This window comes from Protopterus annectens, chromosome 2.part0, assembly GCF_019279795.1.
Source record: "Protopterus annectens isolate FY-2018-M chromosome 2.part0, PAN1.0, whole genome shotgun sequence".
NCBI classification, from domain to species: Eukaryota; Metazoa; Chordata; order Ceratodontiformes; family Protopteridae; genus Protopterus; species Protopterus annectens.
Genome location: NC_056728.1, coordinates 1,832,795,362 through 1,832,813,201, shown reverse-complemented (window position 1 = coordinate 1,832,813,201; position 17,840 = coordinate 1,832,795,362). Strand labels below are relative to the sequence as shown.

The 17,840-nt window shown below is 39.3% G+C and overlaps 1 protein-coding gene across 1 annotated transcript in view; it reads right to left on the bottom strand.

Moving 5' to 3' along the window:
• Window positions 1-17,840, bottom strand: part of ZBTB17 (zinc finger and BTB domain containing 17) — a gene marked incomplete in the record, with an annotated part of 1,293,515 nt that overhangs the window by 141,307 nt on the left and 1,134,368 nt on the right. Inside the window, 1 exon segment of the mRNA XM_044060452.1 lies at window positions 834-923. Within this exon segment, the coding sequence (XP_043916387.1) occupies window positions 834-923 (90 nt within the window).

Genomic DNA, 17,840 nt, shown 5'->3' with positions numbered 1-17,840 from the left:
TAACTCAATGTTCTCAGTAGAACAGCATTTAGCATCTATGCACATGGCTCCTTCCCTAGCCTGTTTTTATGAGGATGTGGGACTGCTCTTTCTATTCAGAGACTTGTTTTAGCATGGGGAGCAGAACTGAATGTGCAACAAAAAGGCCATGTGAAAGAATACCTCTGAGGCGACTGAAATAATCAAATAAGATGTAGATGACATCTATAGTACAAAATGGTATCAAAATGTAAGATTACCCTTCTCATGGTAGTAATGTCATACCTCCGGAATATCTTTTTTTCTTGTGTTACTATCAAGTAAGTCATAAGCTAAATGCCTGAGAAACCAGGTGGTCAGCTACAGTAAGCAGGAGTATCTGAAAGAGTCATGTAGTATGGATGTGTTAGAGGTAATAATGAACTGATCAGTGCTTGTGCAACAACTGCCACAATACTGACTGGCAGGCCAAGTTTCAACTGCACTGGGATGCATTATCACAATGCAACTAAACTCAAGGTAAATATAAAAGTATCTAAAAAGCACGGAACAACAAAAAAGAATTATAGCAGCTAAAACAGGTGAGTGAGGGAACTGAGAGTCACAAAAATAATTTAACCATAAGCTAGATTTAATGCAGGGTCCTTATTCATAGGCTGGTAGTAAGAATCTCCTCTGCATTCCATGGAGCGGTCAGCTGTAAATTCTTCATGTGCGAGATGCTATTCTTGATGTTTGCAAAATTAAATGAAGACAGCAACTACATCTGCTGCAATTTTAGCACCAGTTCATTTAATTCAGTGGTAGTGGCAACCTACACTTTCAAGAAGGCTTCACTTGCCAAAGTACCTTACCTGCTTCTTGAACCTGTTCGACTGCCTTTGTGATTTCTGCTTTGATTGCTTCTGTTTCATCTGCTGTCACGGCTGCTGTTACAGGAACCACTATTGAGAAATGTAAAAGCACAACTATTTTATCTACACAAAGAAAGACAACAGCATATTGGCTTAACAAGTATACAAAACACTGAATGTTTAGCAGTTATCCTTGTGAAGTTCTAGTTAAGGAGTGGTGACTTTTTGTGTGTGAGAAGTAAATTAATAAAACACATGCATCTAACATTGTTTGTAATGTGAATTCTCACAAAAGTCTTACAAGTAATATGAAAATGTAAAATACTGCAACAGGACATACATTAGGGCATTTCCTTAACACCTGAGGCATTACACTGACCAGCAGATAGGGTTCTAAAGGCAGAAATTCAAATCTGTCCCTCACTCCCCAAAAAGGCACATCAGCACCCTGGTGGTTATAGAGCCCACTGAAAGAAAAGAGAAACCGGTCAAAATTTTCAATCACTTTTCTTCTGCCAGAAATCCAAGAGATTATTAGAAAAGTAAAATCATATACAAAAGGTAGTAGTAAGTGCTTGCAAACTTGTGGATATATTTTTGAAAATCTGCTTTTATGGCAGGTGTCCTTACTAAGGATAACACTTTCCTTGACAAAGTCAATCAAAAGACAAGTCATTAGCAATGTATCCTTTGCAGTAGGAGAGATGTACACTATCTACTTAGGGACTGAGAAACTATAAAAATAACAGTTATGCGAGTACTCACTGCACCAGGTAATCTTAAAATGAGCTCTGCACTGGGTAGACACTTGGGTTCTTATCTAGGAGCCACTTATTATCGTGATTCCAATTTCTCATGCTTTGTGTATATGCCTCCACCAATGCACACCTTAACTGCTCCTATGTCAGACAAAAAAGGGTACACCTAGACCCAGGGTCCCCAGTTCCTGTGAGCTTGCAGGGTCATTTCTGTAAATGAGTAAAAACACAAAGACATTTACTGTGGATGGTCCTGTCAAAAATAATCTGAAATAGTCATTATTTATTTATTTTATTTTGTTAACTGGGTAAGTTAACTGGTTGAAGGACCTTTTTCAGCTACAATGCAGTCCACAACGGCAAAGAAAATAAGCATGTAATGTACTTAGGCGTACAAAAACAATACTGCCATTAAGGCATTTGACACAGACTGCATGTACAATACATATCTAAAGCATTATAGTGAATAAGTAAACTTTAAACAACATTTACAAGAAAGCATACATTATTAATGCTTAAATATACAAATAAACTTTATTCTAGATGCAAAGAATGTGGTCACTACTCCCTCTTTCCTACTACGTTGTTGAAAACAGATCAACCTCTGGGATGTTCTGCCCCCTGGATGCAAAAACCACTAATTCTTATCAGAAATGATAGGGATTATGACTAAAACCTGGTATTATGTTCCCTTCCCCTGGAATGCCAAACAACAGAAGATGCAACAGCTGATGGCTCATAGCAAGACCCATAACATTCCCTGCTTAAATATCATAACATACCCACATATCTGACACATTAGCATCAAATTCAAGATTTAACACCCCACACACAATCTGGAGAGTAAGCATGGCCATCTTCAGCTTGAACAGGCTGACTTACAGCCATTACATTAAGGCGTGCCACTTTCTATTGTTTTAAGTGAAGATTCCAAGTGAGTTCTTTATTCCAACACAAAGGTATCTATTATTAAATCCATAAAAAGACAGAGTTGTAGGAAGAGATATCCTTATTTAGATTTATGAATGGTCCATCATTCTAGAGTATGGTGAGAATGTTTTGACAATAAAAACTCCTATAAGAGCATGGTGCCTATTAGCCTTTGGTATCTCACAGTCAACTACATCAACGAGAGTCAGTGAATGTGTGAAGATGGGTTCAGCCTCATAAGAAGCAACAGACTCATCTCTCCAGTCTTACCCAGGAAGTTAAAACAATCGCATCTTTGAGAAAAGACTGACAAAGAACCAAATCCAGCTCTTCTCTGAGGATGATGAACCTATGAACTTGACCCAAGGCTGACAAAAATGTTAACATTTCATAGTGATCCACAAGAACTGATGTCATGAAAAACTAAAAAGGGAAGGACCCTGCCAGGGAGTTCGGCTAAGAAGCCAGCAACAACCAGTCTTTGAATATAACATATACGATTTCTGACTTGCACAGCTGGAGGGAGGCAAGTCAAACAGCAGCACCCTGTACTGGAAGTGGTGCTAACTTGGAGAGCAAAATAACAGTGTGGAGTTCCCAGACATGGAATTGCCAAAATGGGAGTAGTCACTTTGTGATATGCCACCATCTAAACATGCAAAAATGCACAAATGAGTGAAGCACAGTTCCAGTGAAAATGTACTTGGCAGCAGGGCATGTGTTATTAATTTGGGGGTCTCCAACAAGGCTATTCCCATATCACAATATTACATTCAGGCTTTACTCTTGCATTGTACAGTCATGATGTTTTAGGTACATATGACAGTCTAAATCATGAATGTCAGACACACAGACAAGCTTTTAGTTGCAATGATGGTACATTGTAACAAGCATCTATACCACATCAAAGCAGTCAACATTATAGTCAGCCATCAAACAACAAAATTATTTGCAACTACAGTCAAGCATACAACATATGTCAACTTTAGACAAACTATAGAACTGACAAGTTATGTCACTGCATACCTAGAAAGTACAGTTTTGTATCTACCATAAATGTAGATGTTAGAGTGTTCACACTGCTGCAGTCATTACACTTGGGTTATCCTGCCGTCAGGCGGTCCCGCAGTCGGCCAGAGTTCTAAAGTCTTGGTCCGGCGTCGGTTGCTGTCGATTCTTCCCGGACGTCAGTGCGCCAGGGGTATCTAAGATGCATCCGACACCATTTTCTTCAGTTTTTCTTGCCTCAGATATTAGGTGCCCCCAAGTAGGTAGGCAATACATATTGCTAATAAAACATACATAAAAAATAAAAACAATACCTTCAGATACAAGCAAATACACCACAAAGGTTGTATGGGATAGAAAGTTATAGATAAGTCCAGCTAGGACAGAGGGGATGGAGGGAGGGTAACCTGGACTGCAGCAGTGTAAACACTCGAACATCTACATTTATGGTAGGTACAAAACTGTACTATGTTCATCGTGTTACACTGCATGATTTTCCATGCTGTGTGTAGCAGTAACGAATACAGTGTCCTATCCATTTGGAAATAGTCTGCTTTGAGATAGCCTTGCCCTGTGATCCTGCAGCATATGCTACAAACAGTTGCTCAGTTTTCCTGAAAGCTTTTGTTTTGTCCAAGTAGAAGCATAGTTGCCTGTGTATGTCCAAAGAGTGCAGAAGTTTCTCCCCTTTATTCTGGGGGTTTGGATAGAAAGTTGGCAAATGGATGGTTTGGTTAAGAGCCACACTAGATACCACCTTTGGCATGAAGGTAGGGTTTGTCCTTAAAGAAACCCTGTCCTGATGAAATATTGTAAAAGGTTCCACTACCATTAATGCCTGTAGCTCTGAGACTCTTCGTGCTGAAGTTACTGTCAGGAGCACAACTGTTTTCCATGATAAAAATATTAGATCGGCTGTATTGGCTGGCTCAAAAGGTGGCAAGGTCAGTTTTTCCAAAACAAAATTGAGGTCCCACGTTGGTGTTGGTGCTCTCCGGGGCGGTCTTATGTTTCTAGCCCCTCTGAGGTACTGCTTTAGCAAGGGATGGTTCATAGGTTCAGAGAATAAAGGAGGATCTGTGTTGTAATGAGCTGAAATGGCAGAGGCGTGGATCTTAACTGATGAGAAGGATAGGCCTTTGTCCAGCATCTCAGTTAAGTATTGTAAAATCTGAGGAATGTTTGGAACAAGAGGGTCAAGGCTTTGAGCCTGGTTCCAGGCACGGAATCTCTTCCATTTTTCTGAGTAAGATTTCCTGGTGCTAGGCCTCCTGGCCTCCAAAATTACATCAATAACAGCTTTAGAGAGAGGTGTTGCCTGTTTGACTAATGAATCTGCCATGCAGCTAGGTTTAGGGTTTTGAGCTGACCGTGCAGGATCTGACTGTTTTGTTGAGTCAGAAGGTGTGAAATTTGAGGCAAAATCCATGGTGGGCCTTGAGCTAAGTTCTTTAAGATTGGGTACCAGTGTTGGCGTGGCCAGTCTGGAGCAATCAGGATCATCTGTGGATTTTCTTGTCTGGCCTTTAGGAGTACCTTTGAAAGGAGAGGCAGTGGTGGGAAGGCATAAACATTTAGGCTTTTCCAGCTGAATGAAAGAGCATCCACTTTCCATGCTTGTGTGTGGTAAGTCCTTGTGCAGAATTTTTGTAGTTGGCAATTCAGTGGGGAGGCAAAAAGATCTATGCCTGGGCACCCCCATTTCTGCGTTACCATGCTGAAGATTTGTGGATTCAATTTCCATTCGTGAGGGTCCATGATATTTCTGCTGAGATCGTCTGCCAGAGTATTTTTCTTTCCTGGCAGGAATTGTGCTTGCAGATGAACATGATAAGATAGAGCTGTGTTCCACAAGGTCATGGCTTACCTGCATAGGGGATAAATCCGTCAACAAATGTAAAATAAAATAAAAATAAAAATAAATAAGAATGAGTGCCCCCTTGCTTGTTTATGTACCACATTACTGTGGTGTTGTCTGTCTTTAATAATAATTGTCCTGGATGCAGAAGGTCCTTGAAAGCTGTTAGGGCATTTTGAACAGCCAACATCTCTTTTTGATTGATGTGAAGATGCATTTGGTCTGTGGTCCACTTGCCCTGAATACATTTTCCTGCCATGTGTGCTCCCCAGGCGTAATCCAAAGCATCTGTTGTTAGAGTCTGCCTGGCTGTGGGTAGAGTGAAAGGCTGACCCTTGTTGAGGTGACATGCCTGTGCCCACCATCGAAACTCCTGTTGTAGGCAGGGAATTATTGGTATTACTGTTTCTAAACTGTGAGAGTGTTGAGTCCAAACACTTTTTAGGTACCATTGTAATTTCCTCATATGCAGTCTGGCATATGGAATTAGTAGTATGCAGGATGCCATGAATCCCAGGGCCTGCAGAATTTTTCTTGCAGGGAGATGGGACTTTTTTGCCAGTAATTGAAAATATTGAGTCAGTTGTCCTTGTTTGTCTGGCGTGAGATAAGCCATCTGGGCTGATGTATCCAAGCAGGCACCCAGGAATATTATCTGTTGTGAGGGCACTAGTTTTGACTTATTTTCATTTACTGTGTACCCTAGAAAAATTAGCAGCCTTTTTACAAACGCCAGATGCTTTAGAAGCATGTCCTTTTTCTCTTCTTGAATGAGACAGTCGTCCAGGTATGGATATATTTGAATTCCTTTTTGTCTGCAAAATGCAATTACTGGTGCCAGGCACTTTGTAAAGACCCTGGGCGCATTAGATAAGCCAAAGGGCAGTGCAGAGAATTGGTGGTGCATTGTACCAGCTTTGAATCTGAGGTATCTTCTGCAATCTTGTCTGATAGGGACATGCAGGTATGCCTCTTTGAGGTCCAGAGTAACAAGCCAAGCCTTCTTGCCCAGCATGGGAAGAAGCTGCTGTAGTGTCAACAATTTGAATTTCGGAACATCCAGGAAAGTATTTAGAGTTGAAAGATCTAGTATGGGTCTCCAGGCTTTGTCCTTTCTGCGGACCAGGAAGCGTCTTGAGTAAAATCCTTGTCGTTGTTCCTGCTGTGGTACTTTCTGAATAGTTCTCATGTCCATGAGGGCTGAAATTTGTTTTTGAGCCTCTGCAGTTTGATTTTGTGGCAGGTTTGGCATTCCCTTTAGCCTTGGTAAAGTGTGAAAGTGGAACCTGTATCCTTGAGAAACAATATTCAGAACCCATTTGTCTTGGGTGATTGTTTGCCAATTTTGAGAAAAAAGTGCTAGTTTCCCCCCTAAGGGGGGCTGCCAAAAGGGAAGTGCTTGGCATACGAAGGGGGAAGTCATTGGGACTGTTTCCTGTAAGGTTGAGACTTGTCCTCACCTCCTTTTGGGGTTGAGGTACCCCACTGCCGTTGTCTGTAAGAGCCTTGGGTTGAGATCTGCCTCTTGGGTGTCTGTATCTGCCTCTCTGTGGCCTGTCTGACACTGGAAAGGACTAATTCTTTGTAGGCCAATTTCTGCTAAATCGAGGTGGCTGTACCTGTAAGAAATCTTTGACTGTTTGCACAGATTTAGCTTTATCCTCCATTTTTTTTAACACCTCTTCTGCCTTAGCACCAAACAAGGCATCATGCTGTAAAGGAGCGTCCAATAATTTTGCCTTAACATGGTCAAGTAAACTCTGTTCTTTTAACCAAGCATGTCTTCGAATCACAGAACCTGTAACTGCGGCTCTACAAGAGGCCTCTAAAGAATCAAAACCACATTGCAGAGTATGCTTTCCCACCTGTTCAACTGCATGCAATAAATCCTGCATTTCTTTATAGTCAGGAGCTTCTGAGCTAGTAAGCATTTTCTGTTTTAACTGAGCCATTAAATATTGTTGGTACTTTAGCATGTGAAACTGGCAGTTTAAAGCCCTTACTGCTAAAGTTGCAGAAGTGTAAACTTTCTTCCCCCATCTATCCAATGCTCTAGAATCTCTGTCAGAGGGGACTGTATTTTTTGCAATGGAAGCCTTAACCCCTTTGGGACCCTGGGAAATGGTTTCTGGGTCAGCAGAAGTGTTTTTATAAAGAAACTTGTGAGAGTCAGGGACTCTATAATACCTGTCTGGCTTGGCTGGAGCAGGGGGCAAAGAATCAGGAGGTAAGCTGGATTCAGAGAACACATCATCCACAATATCTAACACAGGTGGAATAGTAAGGAGCCTGTGTTGAGGCAATAAAAGGAAGTCCCTGAGCCTTTTCTTGGATTCTGAATAATCTTGACTTTCCCAATGGAAATGCTCCCTCATGGTATGTAAAGTTTCCCCAAAAGAGTAATCCTCAGGAGGAGAGGCTGAAGGGATAGATTCTTCAGCATCAGAGTCCTCATAGGGGGGTAGAGAGTATCCCTGGTCTGAAGAGGAATCAGAGGAAATGGAAACCTGATCAGAGGAATCATAGTCTGCATCCTACCTAGGCCTTTTCTCAGGAGGGGGATGGGAACCCCTGATTAGAGTAATGAGGTCTTCGGCCATTTTGAGCATCTGTTTCTTAGGCATGGAGGACTGTCCTGGAGAATGCTGTACTTGCTTCTTTGTCTTTAATGGTGTTTTGTCTTGGCTGTTGCTTTAACGGTAAGTTGTGAAGGTCTGAAAACACCCTCAGAAGCAGATGCCTGCTCAGCGGCTCTGGACCCATCTGAGGGATTAGTTTCCATAGGCCCAATACCTTGAGTTTCCAGAGGCCTGTGGCTCTGAGGTAGCGGGTGTCAGGGGCTGCGAAAATGTCTCACTGAGAAATGGCGAACCGGCGACTGGCCTAGAAGAGGCTTAGTCAGTTTTGGACCTCGGATGCTTGTCTTTATCCTTGTCTTTGCATTTTTTATGAATTGCAGTCGTCGGTTGTTCCGATGGCATAGTATAACTGAACCTTCAGCCAAAGTAGTGCAAAGCAAAATCAAAACGTTGTTTTATAGTGCGTTTGTTAAATCTAGCACAAAACTGACAAGTAATGACATTGTGATCAGGGCCTAGGCATGGAATACAGTAAGAGTGGAAGTCTTTATGAGGTATTTGCTTCCCACAAGAAATACAAATATTAACTTTTTCTGACATCAGTCTGAGGCAAGAAAAAAGTTTCCCCAACGGGGTACTTAGCTTTACTGAAGACTTCGGATCTGAAATTCGACTTCGAAAATCTCAGGAGTCGGCCAACTGGCACTTGCAAACTGCTTTTGCTTCGGGCACCGCGCGGCAAGAAAGACTGAAGAAAATGGCGTCGGATGCATCTTATATACCCCTGGTGCACTGATGTCAGAAAAGAAGCGTCAGCAACCGACACCGGACCAAGACTTTGGAACTCTGGCCGACTGCGGGACCGCGTGACTGCAGGATAACTCAAGTGTAATGACTGCAGCAGTGTAACACAATGAAAATCCAGTTAACACTAGGAAGCTCACAATACTAGCTTTTGCTATGAGAAATCATAACACAGTCCTACACAGTGTAGATGTTCATTCCTACAACCACAAAAGTTGATTATACAAAAATAATGGGACAGCTCAAAACAAGTGTTTTTTGCAGTAGGTCCGCTGCCCCCCCATGTAGGGCAAGTACCCCACATCTCCACATTCCCCAAACCCATATATAAACCAACTCCACAATAGGTCAACAATGATGAGGGGAGAAAGTCCCCCAAACAGTGCACAGCGATCACTTGTTTCACTCTCACAGAACAACGTGATTTCCAAGATTTAATAGATCAAAGATACATAGGGGAAACCACTATACTACTGCACATGAAACAATAACCTAGAATTTTAAAAAGTTTTTTTTAGACAGTTTCAGTGTTTGCTCTTTACCCATTATTTTCTCATTAGTGTTTCAGAGATTTACTTCAAACCTAATGATCAACCTCCCTCCAACAATTTTTTGTGGTACTGTATCACCTTCCTAACAGGCCCAGCACTAAAAACTTGCTCTGTAGCTAATCCTAGAGACATTTACAGGAAATGGATATTCTTCTGTGCCACACTCAGTAATCGTCCTCTAGTTTTCTCCACTGGAAAAATAGACATGCAGTACCGATCAACTGTAGCAATGCTGAATGTGACATACCACTTAACATTCTTCCATTTTCTAAATAATGCTCAGATTTTACTGCCAGAGGACAAGCATGCCAGGATCACAACCTGTCCATCTCTCGTCCCACCCATCAATACTCCACAATAAAAGTCAGTACTCAGACTTTATTCTCAACTGTTCCTCAACCAATGCCAAATCAGCTATGTAGGCTAAACCACTGATGTGGCAACAGACAGGGCACACTGCAACTTTTCTCTATTCCTCCAACGCAGCTCCAGCATGCAAAGTGTATACCTTTTAATCTGATAATATCTTACGGCAGGGATCTGGCATACATGTGGTGCTAATTCATTCTAGAAAGTTGTCTCGTTAAAGACATCACAGAAGCTGTTACGTGGTATCAGAGTGGAGAAATACATTTTCAGAAATGAAGAAATATGTGTTTTCAAGAATTTGTATTTGGAAGTAATGTACTATAATTCACAATGTAAAAGTTTTCCAGTTGCACTTACCAGGAATTTTCTCATTGCAATGTAACTCAACAGAAAATTGGAACGTTGGGATCCAAATTTTTGATTTATTGTCCACAGTGAAGGGGAAAAGAGGAGAGGTCTGAAACAGTACAGTGTGCCATATTTATACATGATGCTGGAGAAGCAGCATTAAATATACTATTTATTTGTTTTTTTACTTTTCTTGACATGCATAAATATAAAACATCAATTAGTAAGAAATTACAGGAGCCCCAAAACAGCCCGTCAATTATTTACTACTTACAAGGGCACAGGATGCTGCAGAAACCACAGATGCTCAGGAAATTCAGCTAATTAATACAGCCAAAGACTGCAGATGAAAAGTTGCATAACTCACTAGTATGGGATAGAGTATTTTGTGGAATAAGAAAAATGGCATAATGGTTAAAGTATTAAACACAAGATGCAGGGTTCGATTCATAAATGGAATAATTGTCTAGGATTAAAATGGACCACAAGGGCAGTCCATCTAGTACTAACCTCTGAACCTAAAACAGGGCAGGCTTTTTAGGGAAAAGACTTGAGTTTAGCAAAGTCTGTTGATTTATGAGAACTAGAGACTGAAGGTAACGTGGTCAAGACAAATATTTTTGAAGTATACAAGTCAAGGAAGAACAAAAGCCTGCTTTGCAAGTGACTGAAACCAACAAAGATAACGGCTGTGTACCCTCTATGTATAATACCCAAACTGACTTACATAAAGCAGAAAACAATTTGTAAATGCAGTTGATTTGTGTGTTGAAACTGTGTGCATATTTTCTTCAGTGACCTCAAAAAGTAAGCAGTTGTAGCAATGCAAAATTCACCTGATGGAAAGGTTAGACAGAAATAGTATATTTACTAGATTTACAGCAGATACTGTGGCCTAATGTATAATTACTTATTTAGTTAGTTACTGACATTTGATTATGGAGAGTTTGTTTAGATAAACGGGCTTGAGAAATTCCCAGGTCCAACACCTCATTACTAAGCGATTATGGTTCTAAAATTAAACCACTTGATCCAAATAAACTGTGAAGTGTGTATAAAAGAGAGCAATAAATTATTTCAAGATGTGTCAGCTCAACAACCTAACATATTAAGAAGCTATGTGTTTGAATCAATAGGCACGAGCCAGAGAATTCACAGTGTGCAGATGCAAAAGAAAAAGGCTCCATTACTAATTCAAATCCACTTTGCCTACTGTGTCAAAACTCAAGAATCACATGTACCGATGTTCAGACCTAATACAGGGATTGTGCTAAACCAGCTCTATAATCTTTAATTAGGTAGAATCTATGAAACACACTTGGGAATTGCTTAAGTGTAAAGAAATAGTACAAAGATTGACCTGATGGTAAAAATTGTACAGACTAACATGTACCAAAAACAAGCAACATGAGCATGTGTGTAGATCTACATAAACCTACCCAATCAGTACCAAGGATACTTTTCTCTGTGCTTTTTTGCAAAGACTATAAGAAGATGATAGACAGCCTCTATGCAGCGGTCATAAGACAAGGCACTAGGCACCAAAAGGCACCGATTGCAACTCTTAATTTATTTACTTGCCTCCATGTGACAATGGTGGCTCTTTGTAAGCAAAGTTTTTCAAAAACACTAAACATATATATACTATGAAAATGAAAAATTAAAAAAAAATTTTTAAACACTCCCAGTCATGTATGAATTTTAAAAAAAGACTCATTTTTATGCTTGACTGCATAATAATGAACAGTGTTGTGGTGCTGCAAAAATCTACTTTAGATTAATGAGTTGTTTTGTCAGCTTCTCTACTGGTTTAAATGGTAAGCTGAATGTTAAATCTATATTAAAAAATACATCCGCTAGATCACGAATATGTAATTGGTTCACTTGTACCAATAGGATATTGTTCATTACTGACTTTTTTCGAGAAAACATTTTTTTAAACTGATCATGTGACGTATGAGGGAGCCTTAACAGCTGTGAATGTTACACCATTCTTTTCTGAAAAAGTCTTGATATTCAGATGAAAGCTTCAAAGACGACTATTTTGATTCTTATCATGGGAGATGGTGGTGGTTGATTTTTGGATATTCTCACTCTACATACAAAATAACTATTTTTGTTTTCTACAAGTGTACTGAATACAAGCATGCACACATACACTCAGATTACATTTATATATTTTGTTACAGTTCAACTACACAGCTTGTTTAAGAGATTGTTGAGCACTGTTATAGATTACTCCAGTTTTGCTGTCTACAACAGCACAGGAATGGATTCAATGTAGTTGAGGTTGTGTGACCATGCAGCTGAAGTTGAGTATGAGAAGCCTCCCACATAAATGTTGTTTTTATTTTACTTCTGCTTCAGCAGAATGTGTGCAGATGTTTAAACTGTTGGCATGAAGTGTTAGGAAGCCAATAACTTATTTTAGACGTTTTCGGTTTTCTAATTCAAAGAAGACTTAGATTTGTTTGACTCAATAGGCATAAGCCAGTGAACCCGTAAAGACTTAAAGTAAAAAAATAAATGTCATGGGCATTCAGAAGCCATGTAGATGAAACACTTCTATGACCTTAAGTGGTTATTTGCATACATCCCATGAGTCTCCATTATAGGAGGTTTAAGGTTTTACATTGAGAAGACTCTAGCTTGGCTGGGTCTTTCTTGCAGTTTTATATTTTATATTATACATATACACACATTATATATATATATATATATATATATATATATATATATATATATATATATACACACACACACACACACACACACACACACACACGAGTCCCCTTCGAATGGTCGACATTACACAATGTCGACATTCATACGGCCGAGACCATATGATCGATATTTGAAATGTCAACCAGGGGGGACTGGAATCTCCCTACAGTGCAGAATGGAAAGATTTCCACTTCCGCACTGTAGTGCGATCTCAGAGTTGGAAGTTCTGGGGGGTGCAGGGGGGCGAAGCCTGCTAGCAGTGTTATGGTAAGTTTTTTATGTTCTACTTGTATGGTCGACATTTCAAATGTCGATCCTATTGCTCTCGGCGATATGAATTTCGGCATTGTGAAATGTCCACCATATCAAGTAGACCCATATATACATATATATATATATATATACACACACACACACACACACACATTTATACAAACACACACAGTTTAATTGTGAAGGCAGCTAAACAATTTTTCACCTAACTGATATGTAAATATTACAGTCTGTAAATTTCAAAAGGGCATTCTGCCTTAATTTCTACCACATCCTTAAATGTCAGTCTCCTCTACTGTTTCAAGATATTCTTGAGGAAATGTTTTGTGTGTTCCACAACCTAACAGCATTTAGGGTCTAGACAACAGAATATCAAGCAGACATAACTTCTCAAAATAAGTAAAATATGCATATTTTGCTATAACATATAATAAAGTATTACTTTTTCTGAGAAAATATCATTATCTTTGGTTCTCATTTTATAAGAACACACCAGTACAATGATTCACTTATGTATCGAGTATGTCAGTCCAAAAAATGTAAAATACCCAGGTTTGTTTGGAATCAAATGGTACAAAAGTAGACCACCCAGACTGCTATGGTACCTAGAAATACCGGACATTACCTCTAATTGTAAAGCATGGTTTTCAGAATAGGTTATGATCTTTGGATAACGAATACAGTTAGCTGGCTGTTCCTGATGTAAAGACACACATGCAATTTTATCTGCATGCAATGTACATCACTAATGATAAGGCTGGGCAAAATACTCCTGGCAATTCCCTATTCAAGGGAAAATGCAGGATTCCTACTTCTGATGTAATGGTAGCCCAGAAAGAATCATTCTAGGTTATTACTGCATGCTGTATAAGGAGGAAAACTTGCATATACATATACAAATAAATACATAAATATATTTCACACACACACACACACACACACACACACACACACACACACACGCAAAGCCAAAAATAATGCAAAATGTCAAAAACTAACACTGAAGGCATATGCTCTTCCAGAATCAACAACCTGTATGAAAAAGAACATATCTGTGTCCCATTTTGAAATTTCATTATGAACCTTTTGGGTAAAAGCAACACTGCAGTCAATTACAATATACACCGAAAACACTCCTTTAATATTAGGGATTGTAGTACAGCACAATGCTGAATTTGACTCCAAGGCTATGACATGTTAGCTACAGCAGATTGTAAAAGTAAAATAATTTATAAAACAACATACAAATATGTGTGTGTGTGTATATGTATATATATATATATATATATATATATATATATATATATATATATATATATATATATATATATATATATATATACACACACACACACATATATATACACACACACACACACACATGATTTCTGACAAAATATATGATTTTCACTTCTGATACAATGGCAACTCAGTACAGCAGTATTTTGTGTATTCTTCACACTGCACAGAAGTCAGTCCAACTCCCATAATTGACACCCAGACTAATGCAAAATGCCAGATTGTAAGAGTAAACATATATGGACTCCTGCATCCGGAATTTATGCATAAAAGGCTATACTTCAGTCACCCTTTGAAACTTCATTATGAAACTTTCAGGTCATAACAAGATGTTCAGCTATACACAAAAGACTGCTCTTGTACCATAATGGATTTCCCTGCGGCACAGTGATGAGTTTGACTTCACTTTAGATACTCCAAATGATGGCACTTTAGAAAAGACATGCTGTCACAGAAAAATGTGGGCATATTTTCTTTTGTGCAATATGCAGGATCTTTATTTTAATATAAAGACAAGCCGGTAAAAAAAAAGCTTTTCTGGACAATTAGCGTACTCTACATACTAAGCATAAATTCAAGCAACACACAAAATGGAAACAGAGAAAAATCCAAAATGTCAGACTGTGGCAGTGAACAAATGCAGACACCTGCATCTAGGATCTATTCATAAAGACCACATCTAAGTTGTCTTTAAGATTCCACTAACAGCAGGATGTCCAGCTAGTTAGTGCAAGGTTTCCTGGTGGCTTCTATCACTTTTAAAATCTCTGTCATACTGGATGTTATGGGTGGCAGTTGAAAGGCAAGCCCTGAGATGGACACACTCATTCAGTCAACTGTCTAAAAGATCCATCACCCGATCAGGATATTCTGAGAAGGTCAAGGGCTTAGAATTAATGCAGATTATCTCTGAACTTTCTTCTTGAAACACTGCAAATGAGAGATGGGTGGGGGGGACAGAGTAACAATGGCTAGGTGTACAAGAACCTTCACCTCCAGTTCAAACAGCATTGGTCACCTATCCAATCCATGTGCCTTGCTGAACTAAGCAAAATTTGAGAAGAACCACATTTGCCCCATGTGCAAACAGAATTAATTTGGGGTGCCCCATACCCACATCATCTACTTACACATATTTTCTTTGAAAATGCAGTTCCGGAAAGGGACAGGAAATTCAGCTCAGGTAGTCGGCAATAAGGTGCAACTCTTCCAGGATGAGAGAGACAGCTAAGAATACACTGCAGTCAAAGCTCTACTATGACCGTCTCTCATCTGCACTCAGATGAGGGACTACAGCATGTAATCACCTGACAAAAAGAACCCATCTTGGCTGTATGAAATCACTATAACAAACAAAGACTTTGGCAATTCTTCAGCAACTATAGAAGCAAAAGAACTAATTTCAACATTGCAAGGCTGATATGGAGAATCCTTTCAAAGGTGCACTACCTTCTCCAGACAGCAGCAGTGAATGTGAGCTCACCACCTGGCCAGTGAGCCATTCATCTTTAAGAACCTGTAATAGGACAATCCTTTAGGTTAGGGAACACTTCTCCAATTGTAGAGAGTAGAGGAAAATATCTAACTGTAGTATCAGATCCAAAATGGTATGATGATGACTCTAACCAATGAAAGTACTGCACAGTGCAGAACCCTTAAAAGACGCAGCTAAAAGTACTGAGAAAACTGTCATAGCCACAAACCTCAACAGAATAGTGCACATGGGCATTTAACTCTCTGCCACTACCATAGGCCACAGGTCTAACCTAATCATTCCCGCCTTGGGGTAAAAGGACTGAAAATTACAGAGTCCAGTTATACACCACTGAAGGCAAGCCTCTGCACTGTAATCATTGTTGACAGTTCTCAATCTGTAGCGACTACAGGGAATGCAACCATGGCAAAGCTGAAGTAAAATAAATATTTATAATGGGGCCATTATCAGCGAAGTATTCTGGAAAAAGGCCAGGAGACCCTTAAACAAGGCCTGCAATACCACTGCCAACACAGTGGTAAAGATTACAGGGTAAAGGACAGGCCAAAATGTTAGTACTTTGTACAGGAAGTGAAGCTGAACCAGAGCAAGGTGAGGGTATTTCCTATATGATTGTCAGACATTAAAGCACCAATAGGTAACCATTGTGTCCACTGCCAGCATAAAACTGCCAGAGACCACAAAGGCATCAGGGACAGGAGCATCCTCATAAGGAATTTGTTATAGTGGATGCACTTGCTGAAGTCACTGAGGTTTTATATGGGCTGAAATCTTCTTATTATATTCCCTGACCTCCTACAAGATTTTTTTGATAGTCCTCACCACTGAACCTAACTTTAAAAAAAATGCATTCAGGACAGCCTGGCAAAGTTTGTCAAGGAAAGACGAGAGGTGCAGCCATGCCATCCAGTGCAGAAAAGCACCAGAGGCTGCTGCCTGTTAAATATATTAGTTCATTCAAACGTACAATGGATAATATGAAACCTTATCAGCAAAGTTAAAGACAACCATCCTTCTCCAAGGATTCCTTGACCCAAGAATTAGACAGTTCAGAAACTTATTCAGTGCCTGATCACCAGAAAAGACCAGAACTGGGACAGATGATAGAAAGAACTGAACATACTCTAGCCCAATGTGACAGGAAAAAAAATCGAAGTCTGCCCTTACTTCAAGTTTAAGTGCTAACAAATAAGTACCTGTACAGATAAGAATAAGTTAGGCAAACAAAAACTTAAAATATTGCAATAAATAAAAAGGGTACAAATTGAGCAAACACAATTCAAAGTGTCAAATCAACTAAAAAAGCTAATGAAATTAAAAAGCACGATGGAATGAGTGAGCTTTGAGGAGCATCTTAAAACTACTGAGTTTTGATTTTTAGTACATCAAAGAAAAAACTGTCAGGCTAGGTCCACATTAGTTTGGCTTTGTCAAAGGGAGATCCTGCCTACTCAATTTTTTAAAACAAAATGTATCTTTATTGAACTATCACTTATAACATAGGCAATCATACATTTATAAAAATAAAAAAATGTACTGACATATTTTCAGTTGCAAACATTAAAGATCACATATGATCTCATATACAGTCATTGTCAATCAAGCATTACATGACTCATTCAGTTCCTGCCCACTCTTAAACCTCATTCCTACTCCAAAACATCATTATGCATGTGTTGTTTTCACAATTCACATTTTTCTATGTAATTTGCTCCTATCCTTTTCAAGGGATTCCACTTTTAGTTCTTTTATCTAATACAGTTGATTTAGTTTTTGATTACCATTTTCTATTAATTGCTTTTTTGGCAACCACTAGAATTTAACTCAGCAAGGCCTTACTTTGTCTAGGCAATTCAGATCCTGTATCAAAGCTCAAAAAATCATTTCCTTAGTTACACCAATTTGCTCACCCAGTATTTCTGACAGAGTAGTCTGCAGGGAATTTTTAAAGTCTGCCAACACTTCACAAAAATATATTCCCGATTATCACTTTTTCCAATAACAACTCCTA